The following is a 24,404-nucleotide window of genomic DNA, read 5'->3' on the forward strand; positions in this document are numbered from 1 at the left end:
GGTATGAGGGCTTATTTTTTGCTGGGGAAAGCTGTAGTTTTTAATAATACAATTTTGGTGTACATGCGACGTTTTATCACTTTTCATATAATTTTTTGTGGGAGATTAGGTGACCAAAAAATAGAGATTCTTGAGTTTACAATATTTTTTGTTACGACGTTCACCGCGCGAGTTAAATAATGATATATTGTAGTTCAGACTTTTACGGACGCGGCGATACCAATTATGTTTATTTTTATTTTTACTATGCTCTAGTGGGAAAATGGGAAAAGGTTTTTTTTTTAAACTTTTAATGAAAAAAAAAATTGACATACATTTTTTTTTAATTTAACTCATTTTTACTTTTTTTATTAGTCCCCCTAGGGGACTTCAACAAGCGATCATTAGATTGCTTTCACGATATACAGCAATACTAATGTATTGCAGTATATCGTGATTCTGACAGGCATCTATTAAGCCCTGTGATGCACAAAGATGGCGGGCCTGGGGGCCTTCATTAGGCCCCCAGGCAGCCATAGCAACCATTGCTCGCTCCCGCGATTGCATTGCAGGGAGCGCAATGAGCTGTTAGAGGGGGTCGCCCCACTCTTTCTAAAGATTTAAATGCTGCGGTCACTATTGACCGCAGCATTTAATGAGTTAAACCAGCGGGATCGCACTTGAGGGCGATGCCGCTCGTTACTCTGAAGTGTCGGCTGTAACAAACAGCCGACACCCGCATCGTATGGAGCGGGTTTACTCCGTGAGCCCGTTCCATACTTCGCCTACCCGACTTTGGCGTATGGATACGTCAAATGTCGGGAAGGGGTTAATGCTAACTGAATGCTAGGGGTCACATGATGTGTATGTTTGTGTGTGTGTGTGTGTGTGTGTGTGTGTGTGTGTGTGTGTGTGTGCGTGTGTGTGGTCACGGTCACATGACTGCCGCCATGTTTAGTCATATTCAGTCAGCTCATGGAAGCATTACGCAGGACTAACCTGTGGGCTATACCATTCTACTGTAAATAGATAGGTATGAAATAGGTAAGAGAGCAGAATATCTATTACATGTATATTCGAAAAATGCATATATTTCTGTTCTATAGATAAATAAAATTAAGACCCCCTTATACCAATTGAATAAAGAATCTAAAGTTAGTGATTGTGTAGAGCTAGAGACCTACAGAAGTGTGAGATTATTAACTTTACTCGTCCAAAAAAACATATTCCCAATTTCATATGAGACGACAGCAAACAAAATGTATCATGTGAATACTGTTTACATGTGATGTGTTCATATTTCTAGAATAGTATAATACTTCCATGCTTGACACTCAAATGAACACATCATCATCTCCATTTACTTTCTTGTATCGTGGAATTAATGATCTCTGACGTAAATTAACTGTCTGTGAACTTTGATACACTTGGAGGATTATCGGAGTTTCGAAATTGTTTTTTTTTTTTGTGAAGTTGGATAAAATCTTTCATACAAAATATTCCTAACTCTTTTAACCAGTTCAGGACCAGTCTTTACCCCCAATAATGACAAGACATAGCTGAGTTTTTCTTTAGTACATGTGGGTTTAAAAACGATACTTTTTTTTATTGTTCAGTTGTATGAATAATTTGTACATCTATTTTATTATATTCAGTATAGATATCCTATTTATCTATCATTTTTTAGACATGGAAAAAAAAACCTTTCTCAATAGAAGCCATCTACTCTAACTTCAAACAAAGCTGGGGAAGCGGCTTTGGCTATACAATGTAGCACTACATGTCGGTTATTTAAATACGGTAAATTACCAACCGTTTAAGCTGCTCTTAAACGGTTTTGCATTCTGACTCACGTATGTTTTTCACATATTTTCTATTTTTATTTTAATAGCAGAATGTTTCACAAAATGAATGTTTAAAGTGGGTTTCCCTTTACATTATGATAATTTTTATTTAGGGAATGCATAGTTCGGGTCATGAGAGTAGGGCCACCGTAGTGTTCTTTGTTTTCTTTTTACTTACTTTTTTTTTTTTACACAGAGAACTTTTAGGGACATTTCAACATTGCATACATTTTTTACATTGATTGTTGTATTTGGAGCTGACATATTAGCATTCGGCGATCATGTGGTTTATGCACGGCAATCATAAAGAAATGTCTGCAGAGTCATATGTGGTCCGATTAGAAAATGTTAGGCAGACTGTAAGTAGTTAATCTTTTAAAGGACCTTGAAAACCAGGCAGAAGGTGTGGAGATATTCTTTATGGAGGCAGGCCTAATTCACACAACCGTACTACGACTTTGTACAACTTCCGAGATCGGTAATTAATATATCATTTTGTTTTTATGTCAGTCAGACCAGTCATAAAAGTAATATAGCTGGTGGTCTCACCTTAATGACACCCAGTGTTACTGAGAAAGGGGGGTTCCAAATTCCAGTTTTAGGCCCCGGGCACACGACCGTAATTTTAAATACTGATTTATTAATTTCTATGGCGCACGGAGACTTTCCCGTATATTTACAGGATGGTGTCCGGGCTGTAGAAAGCATCCGTAAAAAATAGAACATGTCCTATTTTTTTATTTTACGGACCGTGCTCCCATACTTTACAATGGACCGTGATTACGGGCACGGTCATGTGCTGAGGGCCTTAGACTAAACAGCAGGACGAACGTGCACCATAGCTCCCCTTTGATATAAATGAGAACATTGGAAACAGCTGTTTCCACCATTTCCATTTGCAGTGTACAGAAGCGAAGAAAACAGCGCTACTACTGTATACTCCTCACACTAAATTATTTCTGAGGATTAAAAAATATGATAAAACTGTCCTACAGTATGTCCTGGTCACAAAACTGATGGGTTTGTTAAAATTTTCCAGTCTATTCAAGAGCTATCTGCCTAGAGGTTGAGTGGATCCTTTCTTTTCCGCACCTGAAAGCTAACGGTGATCTTGAAATGGTGATAAAGTTTCTAAATATTTCAGAATGTCTCATTATACATTGATTAAACATTATTTACATAGACTGGACTTGCGTCGATGAGCGCATTTTACAAATTATAAAAAGGATCACATGATCTCAAGAGAAGAGAAATCAAAGAAAAAATTGTGGACCTTTGTGGGGCTGCGCTCCAAGTGTGGATATCTGTTCAATAATCCAAAAGATGCAATAGAATATAGAATACAGGCTTTATTAGCACTTTTTAAAGGGTGTAAGGCGCCATGCACACATCCGTAGATTTCATCCATCCGTAAATACTGTCCGTAAATATTGGATCCGTAGTCATTTATAGTCATCCGTAAATCATCCGCATAATCGGAACGGTGTCCGTAGTGCATCTGTAATGCATTCGTATTTATGGATCCACAAAAAAACAGGGAGGAACCTTGGGTAACCCCCTGCCATCGGAGAGCAACGCTTCCGTAAATACGGATGGCTACAGATGCACATCCATAGTTGTCCGTAATTATGGAAGCGCCCATAGACTTCTATGGGGAGTCCATGCCATAATTACGGACCAAAAAGGACATATTCTTTCATTTCTTCGGCACGGACACCCATCCGTAAAAATACGGAAAGGTGTCCATAGCCCATAGAAAAGAAAGGGTCTGTAATTACGGATGAAAAATATGGTCGTGTGCATGAGGCCTAAGACCTCAAATAGTATTTCTGGGTAACAGCACCCCTTCCTCAAACAGCAAGATCATAATGGAGGCAGGGCTTAATAGGAGACTGTCATAATCATGATATACTATAATACATTAGTATTGGAGTAGATCGTGCAAGCGATCCAACGATCACTGGTTCAAGTCCCCTAGGGGGACTAATAAAATGAGTTGAAAAAAAAAATAATTATGTACAAAAAATAAATATTAAAAGTTAAAGAAAAACTTTTCCCCCTAAAGCATTGTAAAAAACTAAACATAATTTGTAGCGCCGCATCCGTAAAAGTCAGAACTATTTTAATTTAACATTATTTAACCCGCATGGTGGACACAGTAAAAAGAAAAAATGTAAAACGCCAGAGTCACTGTTTTTTGGTTACCTCATCTGCCACAAAAAATGTAATAAAAAGTGATAAAAAAAATCGCATGAATCCCAAAATACCATTACAAACTACATCTTGTCCTGCAAAAAATAAGCTCTCATACTGCTCGACGGAAAAATATAAATGTTATGGCTTTTTGAATGTTGGGATGCAACATTAATTTTATTTTTAACAATTAGTTTTTTCGTTTTTAAGGTAGTAAAACGTTAAAAAAACGGTATAAATTTGACATAATCGTATTGACCTGCAAAATAAAGTTAAAATGTCATTTATATTGCATGTTGAACGCCATAAAAACAAAATCCAAAAAACAATGGAGAAATCGCAATTTTTTTTCCCATTCCAGTCCACAATTTTTTTTTACTGTTTCCAGTATATTATATTGTACAATAAAGGGGGCCATGAAAAACTACAACTCGTCCCACAAAAATCAAGCCCTCATATGGCTATATCATCGGCAAAATAGAAACGTTATGGCCTTTCGAATGTTGGGAGGAAAAAACGAAAATCAAAATCCGAAAAATGGCTGTGGTGTTAATTATATGGAATGGGAGAGCTGCAGCTTGAGAGCCGTTACATAAGACATTACAGTGTTTGGTAACCCAGCTGTGTAGTTCTGCTATTTGATCCAATTAAAATATTTGATTCTTTTATCAAATGTTTTGATTTCATTAGACCGTATCATTAACATTTAATTCCCTGGTGGCTCATTGCAAGTAGCAAAGAAAGTGGTTATTTTGCATCTCATGTAACGCATGTTATAACCAAACCAATAATAAAATGTGTTTTTCCCTCTACAGCAGAAATGATATTATAAAATCTATGTATTATTTATGAGTTTGTTTAACAGTAGTGTTTTTTCTTCTTTATTTTTACTACATAAAAGCCAGACTTATTATAAGGGGGAGTTCACACAGAGTTTCTTGACGAGTTTTTTGACACGGATACCGTGTCGGAAAACACGCCAAAAAACGGTCGAAAATGCCTCTCATTGATTTCAATGGGAGGTGAAGGCATTTTTTTGCCACGAGCAGAAAAACAGTCTCGCGGGAAAAAGAAGGGACATGCCCTATCTTCGGGTCGTTTACGCCTCTGATCTCCGATTTACATCAATGGGAGGCAGAGAAAGCGTATTTCGTGGCATTATTAATCAATATTACTGGGGAATAGCGCTTGTGGAATAGGGTAACTAGTACCATTTGTTCCATTGACCTACGGCAATAGAGTTTGATAAAGGCCGGATTGTGGCCGAAACGTTACCTATTTCTTTATATTGCCTCATTCGAATAAAATCTATTTTCTGCATATTGACCTAAGGAGTGCTTGAGTTTACCTTCTAAATACAGATGGGGTGGGAACCCTACTCATAGCACCCAGACAACCTGCAGAGTGCCACAGATTTTGATCTTTAAGACTCTATTCACACTACGTTTCCTCTCTTTCATGTATGCGTCAGGAAAACTCGCGGCGCATACCTTTTGGTCTCCATCAGGCGGTAAACAATTTTTTTGCTGAATAAAATAGCGTAGTCGACTACGCTATTCTATCCAGAGGCATTGAATAAAAATAAAATGTATACGTTCAACGGATGCCACAGTAGCCTATGGGTGATGGATGCCACTGTATGGCATCCGTCACTGCCCTCCATTAAATGTATACGTCGGGAAGCTCCTCTAGGTTCACAAAGAGAACACCACACCCACTAACCCAGGGATTCTCCAGTGAAGAAGCTTTCTCCGGACCAAGATAAAAAGCATCCCGGGGACTCCCGCTGCTCTAAAAGTCTTACCACTGCTAGGGATAGGGCCACTGTGCCAATGAGTATATGTGGTAACTGTGGGTGTGGGGTTCTCTATTTGAATACCAGAGGATCCCATAGAGTTGACATTGCATTACATCATTGGGAGACAATCCCTCAATTGTGCGGGCAGAGCAGCTCCCTGCTCTGCCATTCACTAGGCTACAGGCCGTGTTAGGCCTGCAGCGTATAAGACCATGGGACATGATCCCTGCGTAGGCTGGCGCGATGATGTAACTGGATCGCGCTGTCCATCGCAAGGGCCCCATCTCGGCGTCTCATAGGCTGCAGGACTGAGGAGGCTGTGCAGCTCCGTTCGTCGTGGGGGAGTAAACATACGATCTTTCAAGACCCTAGCAATGGCCCTGGTGGGTGGGTTGGTTAGCCTCTGAAGCGTCGGAAAGCTTCAGTTATAACTGTCCATCTAACTGTCCATCTAGGTGAGCATACATACATTTACGTGTGTGTACATGCTTCACATATACACATGCTCAGTGTCACACTGGGGTTCCTTGGAGGTGGGGGCTGTATAGCAGTATCTACAAGGGGGAGGTGGGGGCACTATCTACAAGGGGGAGGTGGGAGCTGTATGGCACTATATACAAGGGGGAGGTGGGGGGCACTGTCTACAAGAGGGAGGTCGGGGCACCAGTTAAAAGTTTGCTATAGGGCCCAGTATTTCCTAGTTACACCCCTGGTTTCAGTCCTGGACTTCAAATTTGCTTCCAAACTTTGACACAGTGACTATAAAAGCCAGCAAGTCTACAGTCAAAAAGGGAGAGTCATAGCAAAGAGGAGAGACCCCAGAAACTGAGGAAAACCAGCAGGAGACTGGACTAGGAACAAAGATTGAAACGAAGGACCATCATTGATGTAAAAATGTAACCAATATAGGGCTTTTTTTGGCAATGTGTATGGGAATATTTTATTAGTGAATATTGCTGTAGAATACCTGGGGGGGGGGGTAAGTGCCTTATGTATGCATTATTGTATATTTTTGTAGTTCTGTATTTATTGTATAAAAAATATATCTCTAATCGATGTTTTACAATTTTATATTTGTTCCCCCTAGTATATCTGATTTTATAACTAGATTAGGAAATTGCTGTAGACCCCAAAAAATATATTTAATGAAATGTGTAGCTCCAAGGTATGAGAGCAATTTTATTGGAAGACAGAAAGTCTAACAGTATGCATAGTTAATATATATATCAGTTGTACAATGTAGTTTATGCATAAAGAACACAAGCTGTTTCCATGGCAGATCTGAAAAACAACCTGATACAATTACTAAGTGAACTAAACTCCATGGGTGTATTGAAACAATAAATAAAACAGTCATAATGAAATTTCACTTTGATATCTTATTCTTCATTCAGTACTATGAACTAAGAAAACCTCTGGGGCTACCTGTATGATGCCCTCTCCCCATATCTTGTTCTCATAGTCTGAGCTGTAACCACCTGAAATTCCAACTTATATAGGACAGCATGATTATGATGTCATCATTTTTACTCACGTACACCGAAACAGCCGATACAAGCAGCATCAAGAAGCTGTTCTAGTACATGAGAGCTAGTGTAGACAGATGCCTTCTCTTTTCACAGAACTCCCATCCAGCATTTGTATTACGCGGAGGAACATGCTCACATCAGCCAATTGTGAGACTGGGAGCGGATTGCAAATTGCAAATCAGGGGGTCTGAAAATGCATGAAGCAATAGATCCCAGCTTGAAGCTTAGTGCAATTTTTTTTTTTTAAACTCCAGGTAACCACTAACATATGTAAAAATATATATATTTTTTTTTTCATGCCTAAAGTGTCTATAGCCTTTAAGTATTTTCTAAAACAAATTAAATATTCCCATGTGGCATAAAAATGTGTCTTGTTTTACAACCTGTTTGCTATTGGAAACAGTCAATATGCTTGTTGACAGACACACCCCTTACAGCTAAGCTGAGCTCCTGTAATACAGTGATACTATGTAGATGACTACTCACAATATAAATAGCTGAATGTAAAAGAAAATAAGACTGACATAGAATAAGGCAATATTGATACGTGTGATCCTTTTTATACATAGAAGTCTCTGCGGAAGCCAATACACTGTGCATCACTTATTGTTTGCAATATAAGTTGTCACGTGGCTGTAAGGACCTGCCAGCCAGGAGGGATGTCAAAAGTAATATAATATACTAAATATATAATGAAAAACAATTATAAAGTTGTTATATCTTCAGTTACATGAACAATTATGGCCAATAAAAAAAAGTAATAGCAACAAATTATATAATGCACACAGATCTATGGCGTTATTGTTATAGGGCTCCACAGTGGTATATTTGCGGTATTATACCATGTCATATTTTTTGCAAAGGTAGCAAGGTTACTTACAGCTTCACATGAATGAATTGTAGGTGTTGCTGTGGAACTCTAACCTTATACTCTTAAAGAATTAAATATCATTTAGAAATAAGACAAGCCATCCATAATATTAGTATTTTTATTTATTCCTGCAACAAATACCAGCTGCTTGTCAGCAGCTTTTTTCCTGTTTCATAGATCAATTTGGTCATGAATGAAGAAATCATCCCAAATGAAGATTTCATATAACTACCTTTCTCTTAACCAAAATTACATTGTAACACGCAAACACTGTCTTGTCTTTAAGGCACAACACATCATTATCCACATTCTGATTGCCAAACCTATAAAAGAGACAGCATGTTAATCTTTTTAGATCTCACCACCCACTGCCCAACCATCCCTTACCCCAAAAAAAAAAAAAAATAGAAACGTTACATCCACTTTCAAAATCAGCTGCTAATAAAATCACAGTAAATTATTATTTGTTTTGTCAATAATTTACACAAAATTACAGGTCTAGACATGATTGTCATCATATAGTTGGAGTGCATTCTAAATTCAGATTTTCCAGGTTAGGTAGGTTTATGCCTGATTCACACCTCAGTGCTGAGAATGAGATCCCATTATGAGGAATGTTGAACACCACCTCTTCGGCCGGAAAACATGTGCCTATGTTCATCAAGAGTTCCGCACATCTGCTCTTCACGGCGGTCTTCCATTGACCGATGCTTTCAACTGTTAACTGTCCAAGGTTACTAAGTGTCACTCTGCAGCATTCAGAGTCTTCATTTTCCTTCATCTAGCAGTCTGAATTCTTTGTCATCACTGTTGATTTACCTTTGTTTAAGACAGTCCATGTGTGTAAAAAGCCTGAGGCATTAAATCACACATAAAAATTCAGTGTGTACTTAAAATATATATATATATATATATTTATGTACATATTAAAAAAAAGCCGTCCAAGTTGCAAATAGTTACAAATATTCTAGTTCCAGTGCTTGATGTAAAGCCAAAAGATCTGAATGACTTGATATTCTCCAAAAAGGCATGTTATTCTGCAGGTCAAGAGAAAGAGTTTACAATTAACGATGATAAAAAAGGAAATAAACAAACAAGCTGAAACATGTAATAAAATAAATGTTATACTATAGGACATAAAAACAAACATACAGACAGAGAAAATTTGTCTTAGCCAAATGTCATAGGTTGGCAGTGTTTCTAAATGTTAAAGTACCCCCTACTCAAGAAAATTACATCATATTGCCCCTAAGGCTATGATCATACATTGTCCTATAATGCATGGATGTGCTGAGTCCGCTAGAGCGGGAGCTGCTCTTACAGAGTGGCTCTTCGTTCTGGCACATAGGTTGCCAATCATTTTCTTTTAAATAGGATAACTGGTTGGTAATGGGTAAATGGTAAGCCACAGGTCATTTTGGGAGTCCAACTTGCAAGGGCCCTGATATTAGTACCACTTGTAGTACCATGATAGAGCCCTGTGGAGAAGGGTTGTCGTTGTTAGACAATCACTTTAACTGCAGTCACACCTACAATTTCAGATTATTAGTGGAGTTAGACTTTTTAAGGGGATCTTCGGGACATAGGATAGGTCATCAATATCAGATCGGTAGGGGCCCAACTTCAGGCACCCCAACCGATCAGTTGACTGAAAGGGACGCATCAACGCCATTCTTTTTCATCTATCTATCTATCTATCCATCTCATATCTATCTATCTATCTATCTATCTATCTATCTATCTATCTATCTATCTATCTATCTATCTATCTATCTATCTATCTATCTATCTATCATCTCATATCTATCTATCTATCTATCTATCTATCTATCTATCTATCTATCTATCTATCTATCTATCTATCTATCTATCTATCTATCTATCTATCTATCTATCTATCTATCTATCTATCTATCTATCTATCTATCTATCTATCTATCTATCATCTCATATCTATCTATCTATCATCTCATATCTATCTATCTATCTATCTATCTATCTATCTATCTATCTATCTATCTATCTATCTATCTATCTATCTATCTATCTATCTATCTATCTATCTATCATCTCATATCTATCTATCTATCTATCTATCTATCTATCTATCTATCTATCTATCTATCTATCTATCTATCTATCTATCTATCTATCTATCTATCTATCTATCTATCTATCTATCATCTCATATCTATCTATCTATCTATCTATCTATCTATCTATCTATCTATCTATCTATCTATCTATCTCTATCTATCTATCTATCTATCTATCTATCTATCTATCTATCTATCTATCTATCTATCTATCTATCTATCTATCTATCATCTCATATCTATCTATCTATCTATCTATCTATCTATCTATCTATCTATCTATCTATCTATCTATCTATCTATCTATCTATCTATCTATCTATCTATCTATCTAACAAAAACCGCTACGTGCACATAACCTAAGGCCTTCTTCACACGCTTTATAAAATAAATTTTTAATGGCGTTTTTTATTTTGTACATGCCGGGAAAAAAAACATACCTAGAGCATGCTTGGATTTGAATAAAAAAACACTGACCCCAAAAATGCTGCAAAAACTCCACAAACGAAAATGCTGTGTATGTAGGGTTTCTCATATTTTACTACAGGCTTTAAAGTAAATATCTAGCTGCAGAATTTTATGGACAAATACAGTTAAAAAAAATACCACGAAAAATGCCACAGAAACGCGAGTAAACGCTGTATTTAAATTTAGAATAACAATTATAGTGGGAAGTCTTTTATTACCCACCATTTACCTCACCTGCAATATACCTATTGTTAATATGGATAAAATACAGTAGGTCTATTCATATAGGCTGGAATTTCTCTTTGAAAAAAAAAAAATCAATCCTAAAGATTAGAGACACTTTAAATATCATATTGGGGATTAGCTTTAATAAAAATAAAAAAAATCTTAATATATATCTGTTAATGAATTTCTCCCTTTATGGGCAGAAGCAGTTAAGGACAGAGTACATGTCTGTAGCTGGGAGGTAATGCACCTGTATTCTGTGAATGGAGAGAATGTTCTGGAGTGCATTGCACCAGACCTTCCACATTCACAGATTATAGAAGCTGTGAACCAATAAATTATTTGTTTTGCTTGTTCTAAAATGGGAGCCATATGGACTAATGACTGTGCTGTACTTCTACCCATATAAATGTCTACAATAAGTTCTCTAGGTGCACAGCAAATTGGTTTTTCTATAATTTTAAAGGCTTCCTTTTTTTATCTATAAATATCTTTAGTTTTTTGTATTAATTTAATTTCCATAGCTATAATTACATTAAAGGGGTTTTCCCACTATAAGAAGTAATGGTATTACTTTTATATGCCATCACTTCCTAATTGCGGGGGTCCAACTGCCAGATAGTTGGTAGTATGAATGCCTTAAAGACATTATAAACTAAAAGCAAATACCACCCTGAAATTAGGATTCCATGCATGTAAAATATATAGTAATATGAAAAATGTACAACAGCCATGTGCACAGGTCTCTCTCCAGATACTATATAAAGCAGCTCTTACTTCCTTTAGCACAGCAGGAAAACACAGCACTATCTGAAGGCCCAATTACAGGGTGATTTATATCCAGCTCATAGGCTGCATGTAAACAAAGCCTGATTTTTTTTCCTTATCTTGGTGGACTACTGATTTTTACTTATATTCTTTGTTATACTTATGCTGTTTACACCCCCTTTAATTGAACACAAATAGTCATAGGGATACATCAGACTGCCCAGTAAATGTCTGAACGTAGAAAAATGAAGTGATGTAAAATTAACAACTCAAACACTTTACCATTGCTGCCATATACTCTACAGAAAGAGACAGAGACAGGTGAGCGAACACTTTCACGGCACCACACAAGAACATATTTTACCTTTTTCGCTGCCTGTTCTTCTTCTACACCATCCCCAATTACAACATATACTACTTTTCTGCCAAACCTTTGTATTATGCGTTCAAAGCAACTTTCTTTCCCTGAAAGATAAATAAGAGCAAGGTTCAGTTACCTGAGTAGCAGCATGCGCCTCATCTTGGGAATCCCCCACCACAACATAAGTTACATGAGAGCCAAATCTGGACATAATACGCTGAAAACAGCCTTCTTTGCCTGAAAAACAATGCAAGGCTTACTTCCGGGTCTAACTGCTCTGAGATCATGTACGCAGAGTTCGAATCATATATAGGATGCCTTATACAAGTTTTGCATTCAGAAGTAGAGTTGGGTGGAATTATCCTGTTATGTATCTACCTACCGGTCTTTATTTACTTTCAATAAATATGGTTGTCACTCTAAAAAGAATGGGCATTATAATATGTATTTAAACCAGGGATAGGTAAACAAAATAACAAAGGAATTAAATAAGTTGTTACAAAAAATGAATTATACATGTGAGAAATGGCTGATCAATGGTTGTCTGACGTCTAGGACCCCCAACATTACTTAAAACAAGATAGTGCTGACGAGCAATGAAGCAGAAGCCACATCTTTGCTCGTTTTTCATACTTTACACTGATGGAAGGTGCTCTCACTTTAATGAAATATTTTGGGCAAAGCTTGAGTTTTGCCTGGTCTCACGGCACTACCCACACCCCTGAAGTATTACTTTCCACAGTGGCTCAGTTACAAGATGCACCTTCTTATTCACTATATCAGAGCCCCTTCCAGTGAAAGGAGAGTCCTTGACACAATACTCTGAGGACTTCTCCACACTTTGCTGCAGGAGCCACAATGACAGTAAATAAGCCAGGCTGCACAGTTTCATGACGAGTAAGGCTTCAGGGATTGGGAGAGTCCAGCAAAAGTTCACTCACATTAATTTCATTAAACAGTGATAGAACATGGTGGTGCATTGATGAGACCCCCACAGTTTTACAATATGCCTAATCAACATATCCTTGAAGCCATTCTTAGGACAACTCCTTTAGGAACTCATATGGAGTCAATAATCTTTGTTGTTGTGTTAAAAAAAATGCAACAAAAAATAAGCCATTTACTGCCAATGTTAGATAATGTAAAACACATAGGAAGGCCTCATGCACATGAACGTAATTACGGTCCCATAGACTTCTATTGGCCACGAGTACCTTCCCGTTTTCCGGAAGGTGCCCGGACCGTTGAAAAATATAGTACATGTCCTATTTCAGGCCGTAATTACAGCACTGGCAGGCCCATAGAAGTCTATGGGGCTTCCGCAATTACGGGTGGCTACGTGTGTGCACCCGTAATTACGGGAGCGTTGCTAGGCGACGTCAGGAGATAGTCACTGTCCAGGGTTCTGAAAGAGTTAAACAATCTGTGCGGGACAGAGAGAAGGGGCTGCACTGATCGGCAGTAACTCTTTCAGCACCCTGGACAGGGAATACCATGCGCGGCGCTCACAATATAGATGTCTAAAGTTACTTCAAAAACCTGTAACAAAAAAAAGTTAATACTTACCCAGAACTCCCTGCTTCTTCGTCCAGTCCGGCATCCTGGGATAACGTTTCAGTCCATGAGACCGCTGCAGCCAATCACAGCCTGCAGCAGTCACAAGTACTGCTGCGTCATCCAGGGAGGTCGGACTGGATGTCAAAAGAGGGATGCGTCACCAAGACAATGGCCGGGGTACGTATGAATTTCTTTTACTTACAATCGCTGCGTTCCGCTGCGGAAACTCTGCCGGAAAGGGCTGCCCCTTCTCTCTATCCAGCACTGATAGAGAGAAGGGGCTGCCGATTAGTGCAGAGAAAACGGGTCCGTAAATACGGGTGAAATACTGGTGCCAACGGACCTGTATTTACGGTATGGGTCCGTAAATACTGGTGGAATATGGGTTGAATACGTGTGACAAAGGCCCCGTATTTACGCCAGTATTTACAGGAGGAAAAAATACGTTTGTTTGCATGAGGCCGAAGATTGTTGATACAAAAACACTACAAACTGGATATGTAGATATTGCATGATAAATTGCTTCTTATAATAGCGAGCCTATCTGCATATATTGTATTGTGTGTCATGAAGATCCTGCATTCTCTGTAGCTCAGTTATATTTGTTAAAATGAATGAAAAGTCTTACCTATTTTAGTTGCACTATAGATATTTTCAATTGGAAATACTCCTCCTAGACTGTACAACAAGACCTTCGAAAGTGCTGGAATAAGTTGCGTTGTGGTTACCAAGACATTTACACTATTACTTCTGTGGAAAAAAATTAATGATATGTAAAACAAGAACAATTATCAAATTTCATCAGTTACTCATTTTATACTCTTTTTTAAACTTAATAATGTTACTGTATACATTGAAGCAATAGAATGTTTTGAGGAATTCTCATGCAAAACTGCGTAGGGGCCAGCAAAAACACCCTATTTCCGTAGAATAATTGGCCTTTGACATGGTTGTATATGGAGGAGGCTAAAATTATTGCAATTTCGTTTTAAGCTAATCATGACTTATGGGAATTGCTAATCTCTGGTGCAATAAAAGTTATTATAGCCAATAATATGTGATTAAATAGGAAACACTACAGTTATTTTTGTGGAGGAGTATGGGGATACAGCTAGACCATACTGTATCATAGCCTCAGATATTGCTGTTGTCATTCAGTTAGGTATCTTGCACAGGATGCTAGAGACATTTCTGGTATAATGTTAACATTGACTATTTAGTAAAATCATATAATATATGCAAAGCAGAAATGTCAACATTTGACCATTTCACTTCCGCAACAATTTTCTTACTTTTGACATACACAAATAAAACCAGAATTATAAAATAATAGAAAAAATCGTATTATACCCCATACCCATTTAATTTATGAAAGTATATATCTTACACATTGTAAAAATGCCACCTAGCACTTTACACTCATGGGCTTAAAACTCAAAAATGCATAAAAATTCATGTTTATGGCTAAAAGACTAACCCAAGCAGAGCCTGAGACGTACAACACCTCCTAAAAATACAAGTTCAAGATGTGCAGAGTTCATACATGTCACTTGTGTCTATGTCTTCATGCATAGATCTTCACAAAATGAGACCAAAAATCTGCAATCCAGATGTCAAAAAACATCCGAGTCACAGAGTTGACAAATGTCCCGATTATTGGCAGACGGTAATTAGATGTACAATTGCTCATCTTTTTACCCCTGTTGCAGAAAAAAACAAAACCTAAATGAGAGAAAATATATTCTATAGTATTGGTTTAGAGGGGTGATAACATGAAGAAAAATGATTGTATCCCTCTGGGGTCACTAGAGGCTGTACAAGGGACAGATGACAGTAATAGACTGTGATCTTTCTGGCTGCTCTCACTTGCAGCCTCCCCCTCCCACTTCTCCTCCTACACAGAACCGGGAAGTAAAACTTTTCACCCTGCTGCTCGACTTCAAACAAGCGCTCTGCCCTAAATCTTGCACCTAAAACTTTGATTCTGGCATCATTTGAAAGTTAAGATTTAAAACCAAGATCGAAGATCTACTCCTTATATTCTATTCTTCTCAAGCATTTAAAGTCATGACGTATCACATATGTCCTTGTCAATGAAAGTGAGTTCCCACATTTTAACATCATTTCATTTTTAGGTCCACCATTATGTGCTGATTCATTTAATAACATGTCTTTTTAGGGATCGGAGCTCAGTTTGTTTTATACAGAGTTTAAAATCCCATGCATAGGAAGTTAAGTGATAAAATTCTGGCGGCCTGCATTCATCACTAGAAGACATATTATTTAATTATTGTGTTTAATGTAAAAATGTATACATTACGCTTTTATGCTCCCCCTAGTGGTGGCAAAATGGAGACAGAATGATTTTAAGTTAAAAAGAACCTGTTTGCAGTTTTGAGGTCTGAAAACTGCTGAGAGAGTGATATAAGGGAGGAGAAGGGCATTTTAAACTTGCCTTTTTTTCTCGATCATTCAAGTTGCATGACCAAGAAAATTATGTTTAATTCCTCTGTCGTGCCGATCGCAAGTGCCACTGATTGGACTTGATGTGCACTGCACGCTGCAAGGCCTGCGCGTCTGGTCTGAGTGACAGCTCTAGCTGTCTCCTTATGGCTGCTAGAGCCGTTACTCAGAGCAGAGAATGACAATTCCGACCGCTGTGCCGGGAGAATCAAACGTCGGATTCTCAGTCATGCAACTTGCATGACTGAGAATATGGGTAAGTTTAAAATGCCCTCCCCTTTATCAGACTGTCTGCAGTTTTGAGGCCTAAACATGGCTGACAGGCTCCCTTTAATTATATGTCCATAGGGGGATTTAGAGCTATGTATAAGACAAATGAAGCTCCAATAGCTATAAAGAAATGCTATAAAATAATCAGCAGTGAATTATTGAGCTATTTAGATAAAAAAAACAAAATTATGTTCACGGGATTATCACTTAATATGCCAATGCCCATATATGTGGAACAGTAGTATCCTATAGTATTCTATAGCCTATACAAACAATGGTCCCACAGTACTTATACATATACCAATGATATAGTCTGTGCCCACAAACAAAGCCATCACTCTTATTATTTCTATTTTAGTAGCCAACATATGTTACATATAGACCATCTGACCTCCCTGGGAAATCCTTGGTTAGATATAGAAGAGATGAAAATGGTAAAGATCTGGAACTATACTATGTGATTATGAGTCACATCCCAAGGTGCTGAGTTATCATTACAACCATATCTGTGAACAGTGTCTTTGATTTGTCACATTTCCACTATAATTATGCACAAATAAGGATTCACCAGAAATAAATTTCAGTCAAATTTACCTAAATTTTTTAGTGCATCTGTGTGTGTTTGAAGTAAACTGTGCTGTGTGGAATAGCTGTTGAAGGTATGCCCATGACACCTTCTCAGCCACATTTGGACGCAAAGATTATGCGTAGCTGTAGATGGAAAACACTGCCTACCATTGTGTCCCCTAACCACATTTGTATCTGCTTTAAATTAGTTTTGCGAAAAAAAAAGAATTACAAAAACAAGTCTTAAGTGACATTGTAACTGTGCATTTAGTGATGAAATATAAGCATACATTTCGACTTACCTTGTGCTAATGAGTGATAGTGATTTAAGTGCATTTGAGAGCCAGGAGTCTGTCAGGACTTCAAGATCTGCTCGCAATTGAAGCCAGGCTTCTCTCTTAGCTGGGCCAAAAAGTCCTTCAGCACAAACAGGCAGGAAATCATAGATTAAATGCTGCTTTCATGGAAATGTGAAATGTTTTCTTCCATTAAATTTTCCTCCAATTTTTTATAAAACGATATGCAACCTCTCGTTATAGGAAAGTTACTGATTTATTATACGCAAAAGACTATAACTGAATGATACCTTTGTGCATTGTAAACCAGCATGCAGAGTTTTCAGTTATGTGATCAAGGGGGAAAACCTCCAATGCAAGATTCATTTCATTATTTTATTATAGTGCTGTGTAATAGGAACACTCGAACAGTAATACAGAGCCCAAGTATTTATTTATAATATATCTCTACAATCTCACTTGTAGCTCTCCGGACACATCTAAAAGAGGAACTATCACCTCTCCTGACATGACTGTGTTAGTAAAAAAAAATTCCCAGTGAAATAACAAGTCTGGAACATCTTTTCTTAGAACACTATGTTGTGCTGTTACTGTTTTTCTAGACATGTATGAATAAATTGACACTTGGGTGTTACCAATTGAAGGTGAGTCCCTTCATAGACTGACAATGTCCAATCAGAGCTCACAGAGTTAGACTGTGTAGGGACACACCACTTTGACAAGCGGAATATTAACCCCCAGTTGTCAATTTATTCATACATTTCTGGGAGGAATAACAGAGGAACGGCACAACGCAGAGTTCTTAGAAATATGTTTCAGAGTTGTTGTTCGTGGGGATACATCTATTTACTAAAATAGACATGACAGTAAAGGTGACAGGCCCTCATTATTATTCTGAGATCATATAATGAACATCATAATTTAATTATTACACTTCGTCCCATTGAGATGTACTCTGCTCCACAGACTTCTTTCAACACCAGATAAATATGATGAACTGAAATTAAGTGTCATCATTTTGTGCCTAACCAAGAGGGAGCCAAACTCTACCTAAAGCGTGCAGTCCTTTTGTACAGTTTAGTTTCTCCAAGAAAAATAGGACCAGAATGTCCATGTCTACCCTACTATCAGTTTGACAAGTGTAGACCGTGTTTACTCAGATCACAAGAGGCCCCCATGCCTGGAGGGCCCTAACTTCTGCCCAGGTTTTCCTGGGGCTAGCATTGTCCCCTTCTACATCACTATTGTGCAATTTAAATTTTTTGCCTATCATAGTGTTTATTTGCAGAAAAGGTGACTTTGGACTTGCTCAGGCACCACGGCCCTTCTATGATGAATCATAGCAAGAACAGTTGTGTGTAAATAGACAACAGTTAGAATTTTCTCTTTAAAACTGTTACCATGATTACTCACGACTGCCCAATAAAAAAAATTATTGGGACATTAGCCTAAGTTGAGGAGAAATGATCTTCCCCAACGCGTTAATACAATACTATGGGTTACTAAGTAGCAGAAGATATAATTTCCCTGCAGAAATATTCACGGATAGTAAGGAACTGTGTTTGTGAGATCCAAAAAACAAATGTAAAATACCTCCTACATTGTTCTTGTAAGTATTGTACAGCTCTTTTACTCGTCTGTATCGGAACGCCAACTTTCTCATCCAATCCACGCCACCCCTTACACCAGTCGGTAAGCAGAGTGTTGTACTGCTTGCTGCTGCCCGGAAGCCATCTGTGGCAAAACTATAAGAACTTTGAAGGAAAAGATTAAAGTTAAAAACCTTCAACTCATGCACAAAAAAGATGCAAATAGAATAATTTAGTGTAGTCACACAAGCAGATTTTGTTGCAAAGCAGCAGCTGAAAATGGGTTCCATTCCCCTAAATGGGGTTGTTTCTGCAGCAAACTCATGGATGCCTGCAAGTCTTATGCCAAATTCAGACAACCGTAGTATATGTCCGTGTGACGGTCATTAAAACAACGGCTGTCACATAGACGCAAGTGTTTCAATGGGGCCGTTCACACAGTCATTGTTTTAACGGACCGTGTGAAGGGACCGTAGAAAAATAGAACATAGTCCTATTTTGTTCCGCTTTTAACGGATCCCTCGATAGACTCAAGTCTATGGGGATCCGTGAGAATGGTTCCCGCACAGGAGCAACCCCATGTGGTTTCCCCACGTTCATCTGAATTTGGCCTTATTTAGATGAATGGAACATTTTCTGCAACAAAATCTGCCACGTGTTACAATCCATTACCTAAGATATATTATTAAATTACATATGTAACAACAATTTGACAAGATGCAGCAGAAGCTCTGCCCATATAGATTTATAAACTAAAAGGAAGGGGGGGAAGAAAGAAGTGTTGAAGAATGTGCAAAGTGCATTCAAAATAAGTGAGTTTGCGTTTTCAGGTAATGGGGACGGAAGGACCTGGATTGTTTTATAAAAGAGATGTCACATGAGCATGCAGTGGGTTTTAGCTGTATCATTCACCAGTAAGGAAGAAGTAAGGAAGGATTTTGGGAATGTTTCTAAGATGTATACAGCAGGAAGCAGAATTTCTATCTAGCATTACCCTTAAGCAGTGTATGAAGGCATTAACAGTAATAGAAAGGAGTGAAAAATAAATCCACTTGGCACTACTGAGATGAAAATGTATGTGCTTGTTAGCCAGAATTCAACGATCCATGTGACATCGTTTTTTTTTAAATCCAGTTTTAAAAAACAGCACAAGATATTTATGTTGCTAAAAATTAAATTAGAAAAAAAAAATAGGGCTACATTCATACAACTGGCCGTTACATACGGATCAGCTGTCAGTTTTTTATGGCCATTTTGCATCAGTGTGTCTCCAAATTTTTACCTATTTCCTGGCTGTCTCACCGTTTTTAACGCCCGTTTGTCATCCGTTTACTATCCGTTTTTCATGGGCATTAAAAAAAAGGATGAATTTTATTTATGAGGGTTAATTTTTGTCCAAAACCCACTAAAAACACCACAGTGCCCAAGTAGATAGTGCTGCAATGCCCCTGTAGGTAGTGCCACAATGCCGAGAGTAGATAGTCCCACTTAGTTCCACAGTGCCCAGTGTAGATAGTTGCTGACGCTCCGGCCGTGGATTCTGCTCTTGGCGCAGCCCCTGATGCCACTGTCCATATATAGACAGTAACGTCAGGGGCTCCCTCTAGAAGCCGAAACCCTGACCAGAGTATCGGCAACGCTCAGGCCAGAGATTCCGGCATGTCAAAGCCCCTAACGTCACTGTCCATATATCGACAGTGACGTCAAGGGCTTTCCCATGACAGGTGTGTCCCCAGCCAGAGAGCTTGCGATGCTCTGGGCGGGGACTCCATAATTGAAAGCCCTGATATCACTTTCCATATATGAACAGTGATGTCAGGGGCTTCCCCAGGCTCTGAGATAGCAGTGCTGTGCTCAGAGAGTCCCCTTATGAGGACCAGGATCAGTTTTTAATGGGCGTCACCAGGGGCGTAGCTAAAGGCTCATGGGCCCCGATGCAAAAGTACTCCTTGGGCCCCCCCAAACTTCACATGGCTGATGACCCGCAGCTTTCAGCTGCATCGCCGGGTCTCCTAAGTGACCCAATGATGCAGCACTAGCAGCCAGGAACGTCACTAAGGTCTTAAAATATCACAGGCAATAGCCCCAATACATATGTCATCCCCCAAAAAAAAATGTGTGTGTGTATGTATATTAAACATCATATCTATAGCACTACGACCCTATAGCTATGGATAGGTTTAGATACAGTGGCTCAGCAGACAGTATCACACATGATAGGACTAGATATAGGGCCCAGCTCGCTAACATTGCGGTTCCAGCGCTGGACCCAGGAAAGGTAAATATTATATTTGCTTTGCTTTTTTTTGTATTACAAAACATTTTTTGGGTGTTTTTTTACAGGTTCGGATGTTGGAGTTCTTCAGATTCGAGGACTACTTCGACGACTGCGTTTTTTTTATTCTCAATAAAATAATTAACGAGTGTTGTGCGTTTTCTTTAATTTCAATAAATTATTTTTTCTATGTCCTTTTATTTTTTTAAACTTTATTACTACTGCCATAGTAATGGCCGATTGACAGCATCAATTACCAAGCCGGGGCTTAATATTAACCGGTGAAAAGGCTAACACTAACCCCCATTATTATCCCTGCTACCCACCACCACCAGGGGTACCGGGAAGAGCTTGGTAAAATCCAGTACCCAACCATATGTAGTGATGGTCGAGTACTGGGGCGGCCGCAAGCTGGTATTATGAGGTTGGGAAAGCCAAAAAATCATCCCACCCTGGTAATACTAGTCTGCTGCTGCTATGTTGTATCTGGCTGGTTATGAAAAATGGGGGAGCCCCACATAGTTTTTTCCAATTATTATTATTATTATTTTTTTTCAATTACGTGGGTTCCCCCCCCCCATTTACCATAACCCGCCAGATACAACATAGCAGCAGCAGGCTAGTATTACCAGGGTGGGAAGGGCCACTGTTTTTGGGGTTTCCCAACCTGATAATACCAGTCTGCGGCCGCCCCAGTACCCAACCGTCACTACAGATGGTACTGGATCATACCCAGCTCTTCCCGGTACCCCTGGTGGCAGTGGGTACCGGGGTAATAATGGGGGTTAGTGCTAGGCTCTGCACTGGTTAACACTAAGCCCTGCGTTATTAATGGATGCTGCCAATCAGCCAGCGGCCATTACTAAGGCGGTAGTAATAAAGTTTAAAAAAATTCCAAATACCTCAAATCCGATGTAGTCCCATGACCGAAACTGTAAAAAAACACAAACACAAAAAAAACATTAGTAACAATTGTGGTATGCTTAGATACTGGGCCCATGTGTGATACTGTCTGTTGGACCCTGTATCTAAGCCTACCACAAGGTAGGCTTAGATACAGGGTCCAGCAGACAGTAATTTATACAGTATAAGATTACTTTCTGGTGGAGCCTTGTATCTAAGCTTACCATGTGGTCATGGCAAGATGCTTAGATACAGGACCCCAGCAAACAGCTGATGGGTCAAGGGTCAGACTGCCGGGACCCCGCCAATCAGGTGTTTTGAAAGTGGTGCAGAGCCCGTACGAGCACTGCTTCCCCTTCATTCCGGTCACTTGCTCAGACTGTGAATCACTGACACGCTGTGATTCAGTGTGAGCAAGTGACCGGAATGAAGTGGAAGGAGCTCTCATATGAGCGCTTCAAAACATCTGATTGTCGGGGGTCCCGGCAGTCGGACCCCAACCCATCAGCTATTGATGGCCTATCCTGAGGATAGGCCATAAATTTTTATGGACTGGACAACCCGGGCCCCAGCAGACTACTTACCCTCCTCTTCGGCTCCGGCCGCAGCGGAGGTCTCCTGACTCCATCCAGCGTCAAGACGTTATGCACAACGCACAGCATCTTGACTTCATGACGTTAAGAGTGTAAGTACTGTCAGTTACTATAGAAACAGGGGCCCGCGTAGTTTACTACATATGCCCCAGTTACCATAGTAACTTTTTATAGATGTTGTGCTGGGGGCCTCGTGCCCCCCTGGCTTGGGGCCCAGTCGCAATTGAGACCCCTATAGTTACGCCACTGGGCGTCACAAAGATTTATTTCTGAAAAACGGCAGTTAAAAACTAATCCATTGAGTTCTATGGGGGCCGTTGGGCCGTGAAAACTGACAAAAATAGAACTGTTCTATTTTTTGAAGGCTGTATTCACAGGCCGTTAAAAAAATGACTCTAAATACACCTATAAAACTTTACTGTTCTGAAAACTTTCATCACACGGCTGTTTTTCACTGTCGTATAAATATAATCTAATTGTTCAAATGGCAAAAAGTTACTTAATAGATTATGAAATTCTGGTCATTCCATATAAAGGACAATACATCTTTTTGAGCTTTCAGTCCTTGTTCACATATATCTAAAGACCAGAAACTGTGCCAAATAATCAGGGTGTATGATAAAGATGGTGCAACTCGCTAGACACTTTTGTATTACTTACGTCACCTCTTGGCTGGCGTACTTTACTACTTTTCTTAGCCACAACCATTTATTTTAGAGACTTTTAAAAACTGTCACGTGAGATGTAAAAAGTATCCAAAATACATAATGGCGCACGACTTGTATGCGCTTTTTGATACTATTTGAGCCCGAATTTTGATGCATTTTGCTTTGTAGTTCTCTCCCACTGTACCTTAAGTCTTGGCCATTATCATCTGAAGAAACATCATCAACATGAACCTGATCACATTCCTAAAAACCGAAATAAAAAATGGGTAGAAAATAATTAGGGAGCAATATGAAAATGTACTAAAAGTTATACTACCCTGTAGTCTTATAGTCTCAGCAGCTATACACACACACACATATATATATATATATATATATATATATATATATATATATATATATATATATATATATATATATATATATATATAGCAAAAGAGAAGGCAGCAGCACTCACAAAGAAATCATTGACCAGGTGCCCAGCAAAAAGTCCCGATCCTCGGACGGAATGTAAGATATAGCAAAAGACAATTTGCAGCACTCCAATGTGAAAAAAATTGTGGTTTATTCACTCCAGATACAACAGCAACGTTTCAATCCTACAATAGGATCTTTATCAGGCTTGATAAAGATCCTATTGTAGGATTGAAACGTTGCTGTTGTATCTGGAGTGAATAAACCACCATTTTTTTCACATTGGAGTGCTGCAAATTTTATTTCGCTATATATATATATATATACATATATATATACATACATATATATATATATATATATATATATATATATATATATACATATATATATACATATATATATATATATATATATACATATATATACATATACATATATGCTATGCCAACGGTGGTCCGCTGCACTACTAGATGGGTGTCTGTAATAAATTGGCCATTGCGTCAAGAAACTTTATCTTGACAATTTGAGTGACTTTTCAATGGCTTTTGCAGTGTGATTTCACGCTGCAGCAAATTATCAGTCAAGATAAACTTGGCCACATCTGTGTATATATATATATATATATATATATATAAATATACATACACGTGTGTGTGTGTGTGTGTGTGTGTGTG

General features: G+C 38.5%; 1 protein-coding gene across 2 annotated transcripts in view; it reads right to left on the reverse strand.

The window, feature by feature from the left end:
• Positions 1–8,375: 8,375 nt before the first annotated feature.
• Positions 8,376–24,404, reverse strand: part of EYA4 (EYA transcriptional coactivator and phosphatase 4) — a 121,566-nt gene continuing 105,537 nt past the window's right edge. For both annotated transcript variants that reach the window (XM_075864307.1, XM_075864308.1), the window contains 6 exons: positions 23,498–23,556; positions 18,879–19,039; positions 17,292–17,406; positions 14,318–14,439; positions 12,136–12,236; positions 8,376–9,251 (listed from right to left, as the gene is read on the reverse strand). In XM_075864307.1, coding sequence (XP_075720422.1) covers positions 9,171–9,251; positions 12,136–12,236; positions 14,318–14,439; positions 17,292–17,406; positions 18,879–19,039; positions 23,498–23,556 — 639 coding nt within the window. In that variant the 3' untranslated portion in view covers positions 8,376–9,170. The remainder of the gene's footprint in view (positions 9,252–12,135; positions 12,237–14,317; positions 14,440–17,291; positions 17,407–18,878; positions 19,040–23,497; positions 23,557–24,404) is intronic.

This window comes from Rhinoderma darwinii, chromosome 4 (assembly GCF_050947455.1).
Source record: "Rhinoderma darwinii isolate aRhiDar2 chromosome 4, aRhiDar2.hap1, whole genome shotgun sequence".
Lineage (NCBI taxonomy): Eukaryota > Metazoa > Chordata > Amphibia > Anura > Rhinodermatidae > Rhinoderma > Rhinoderma darwinii.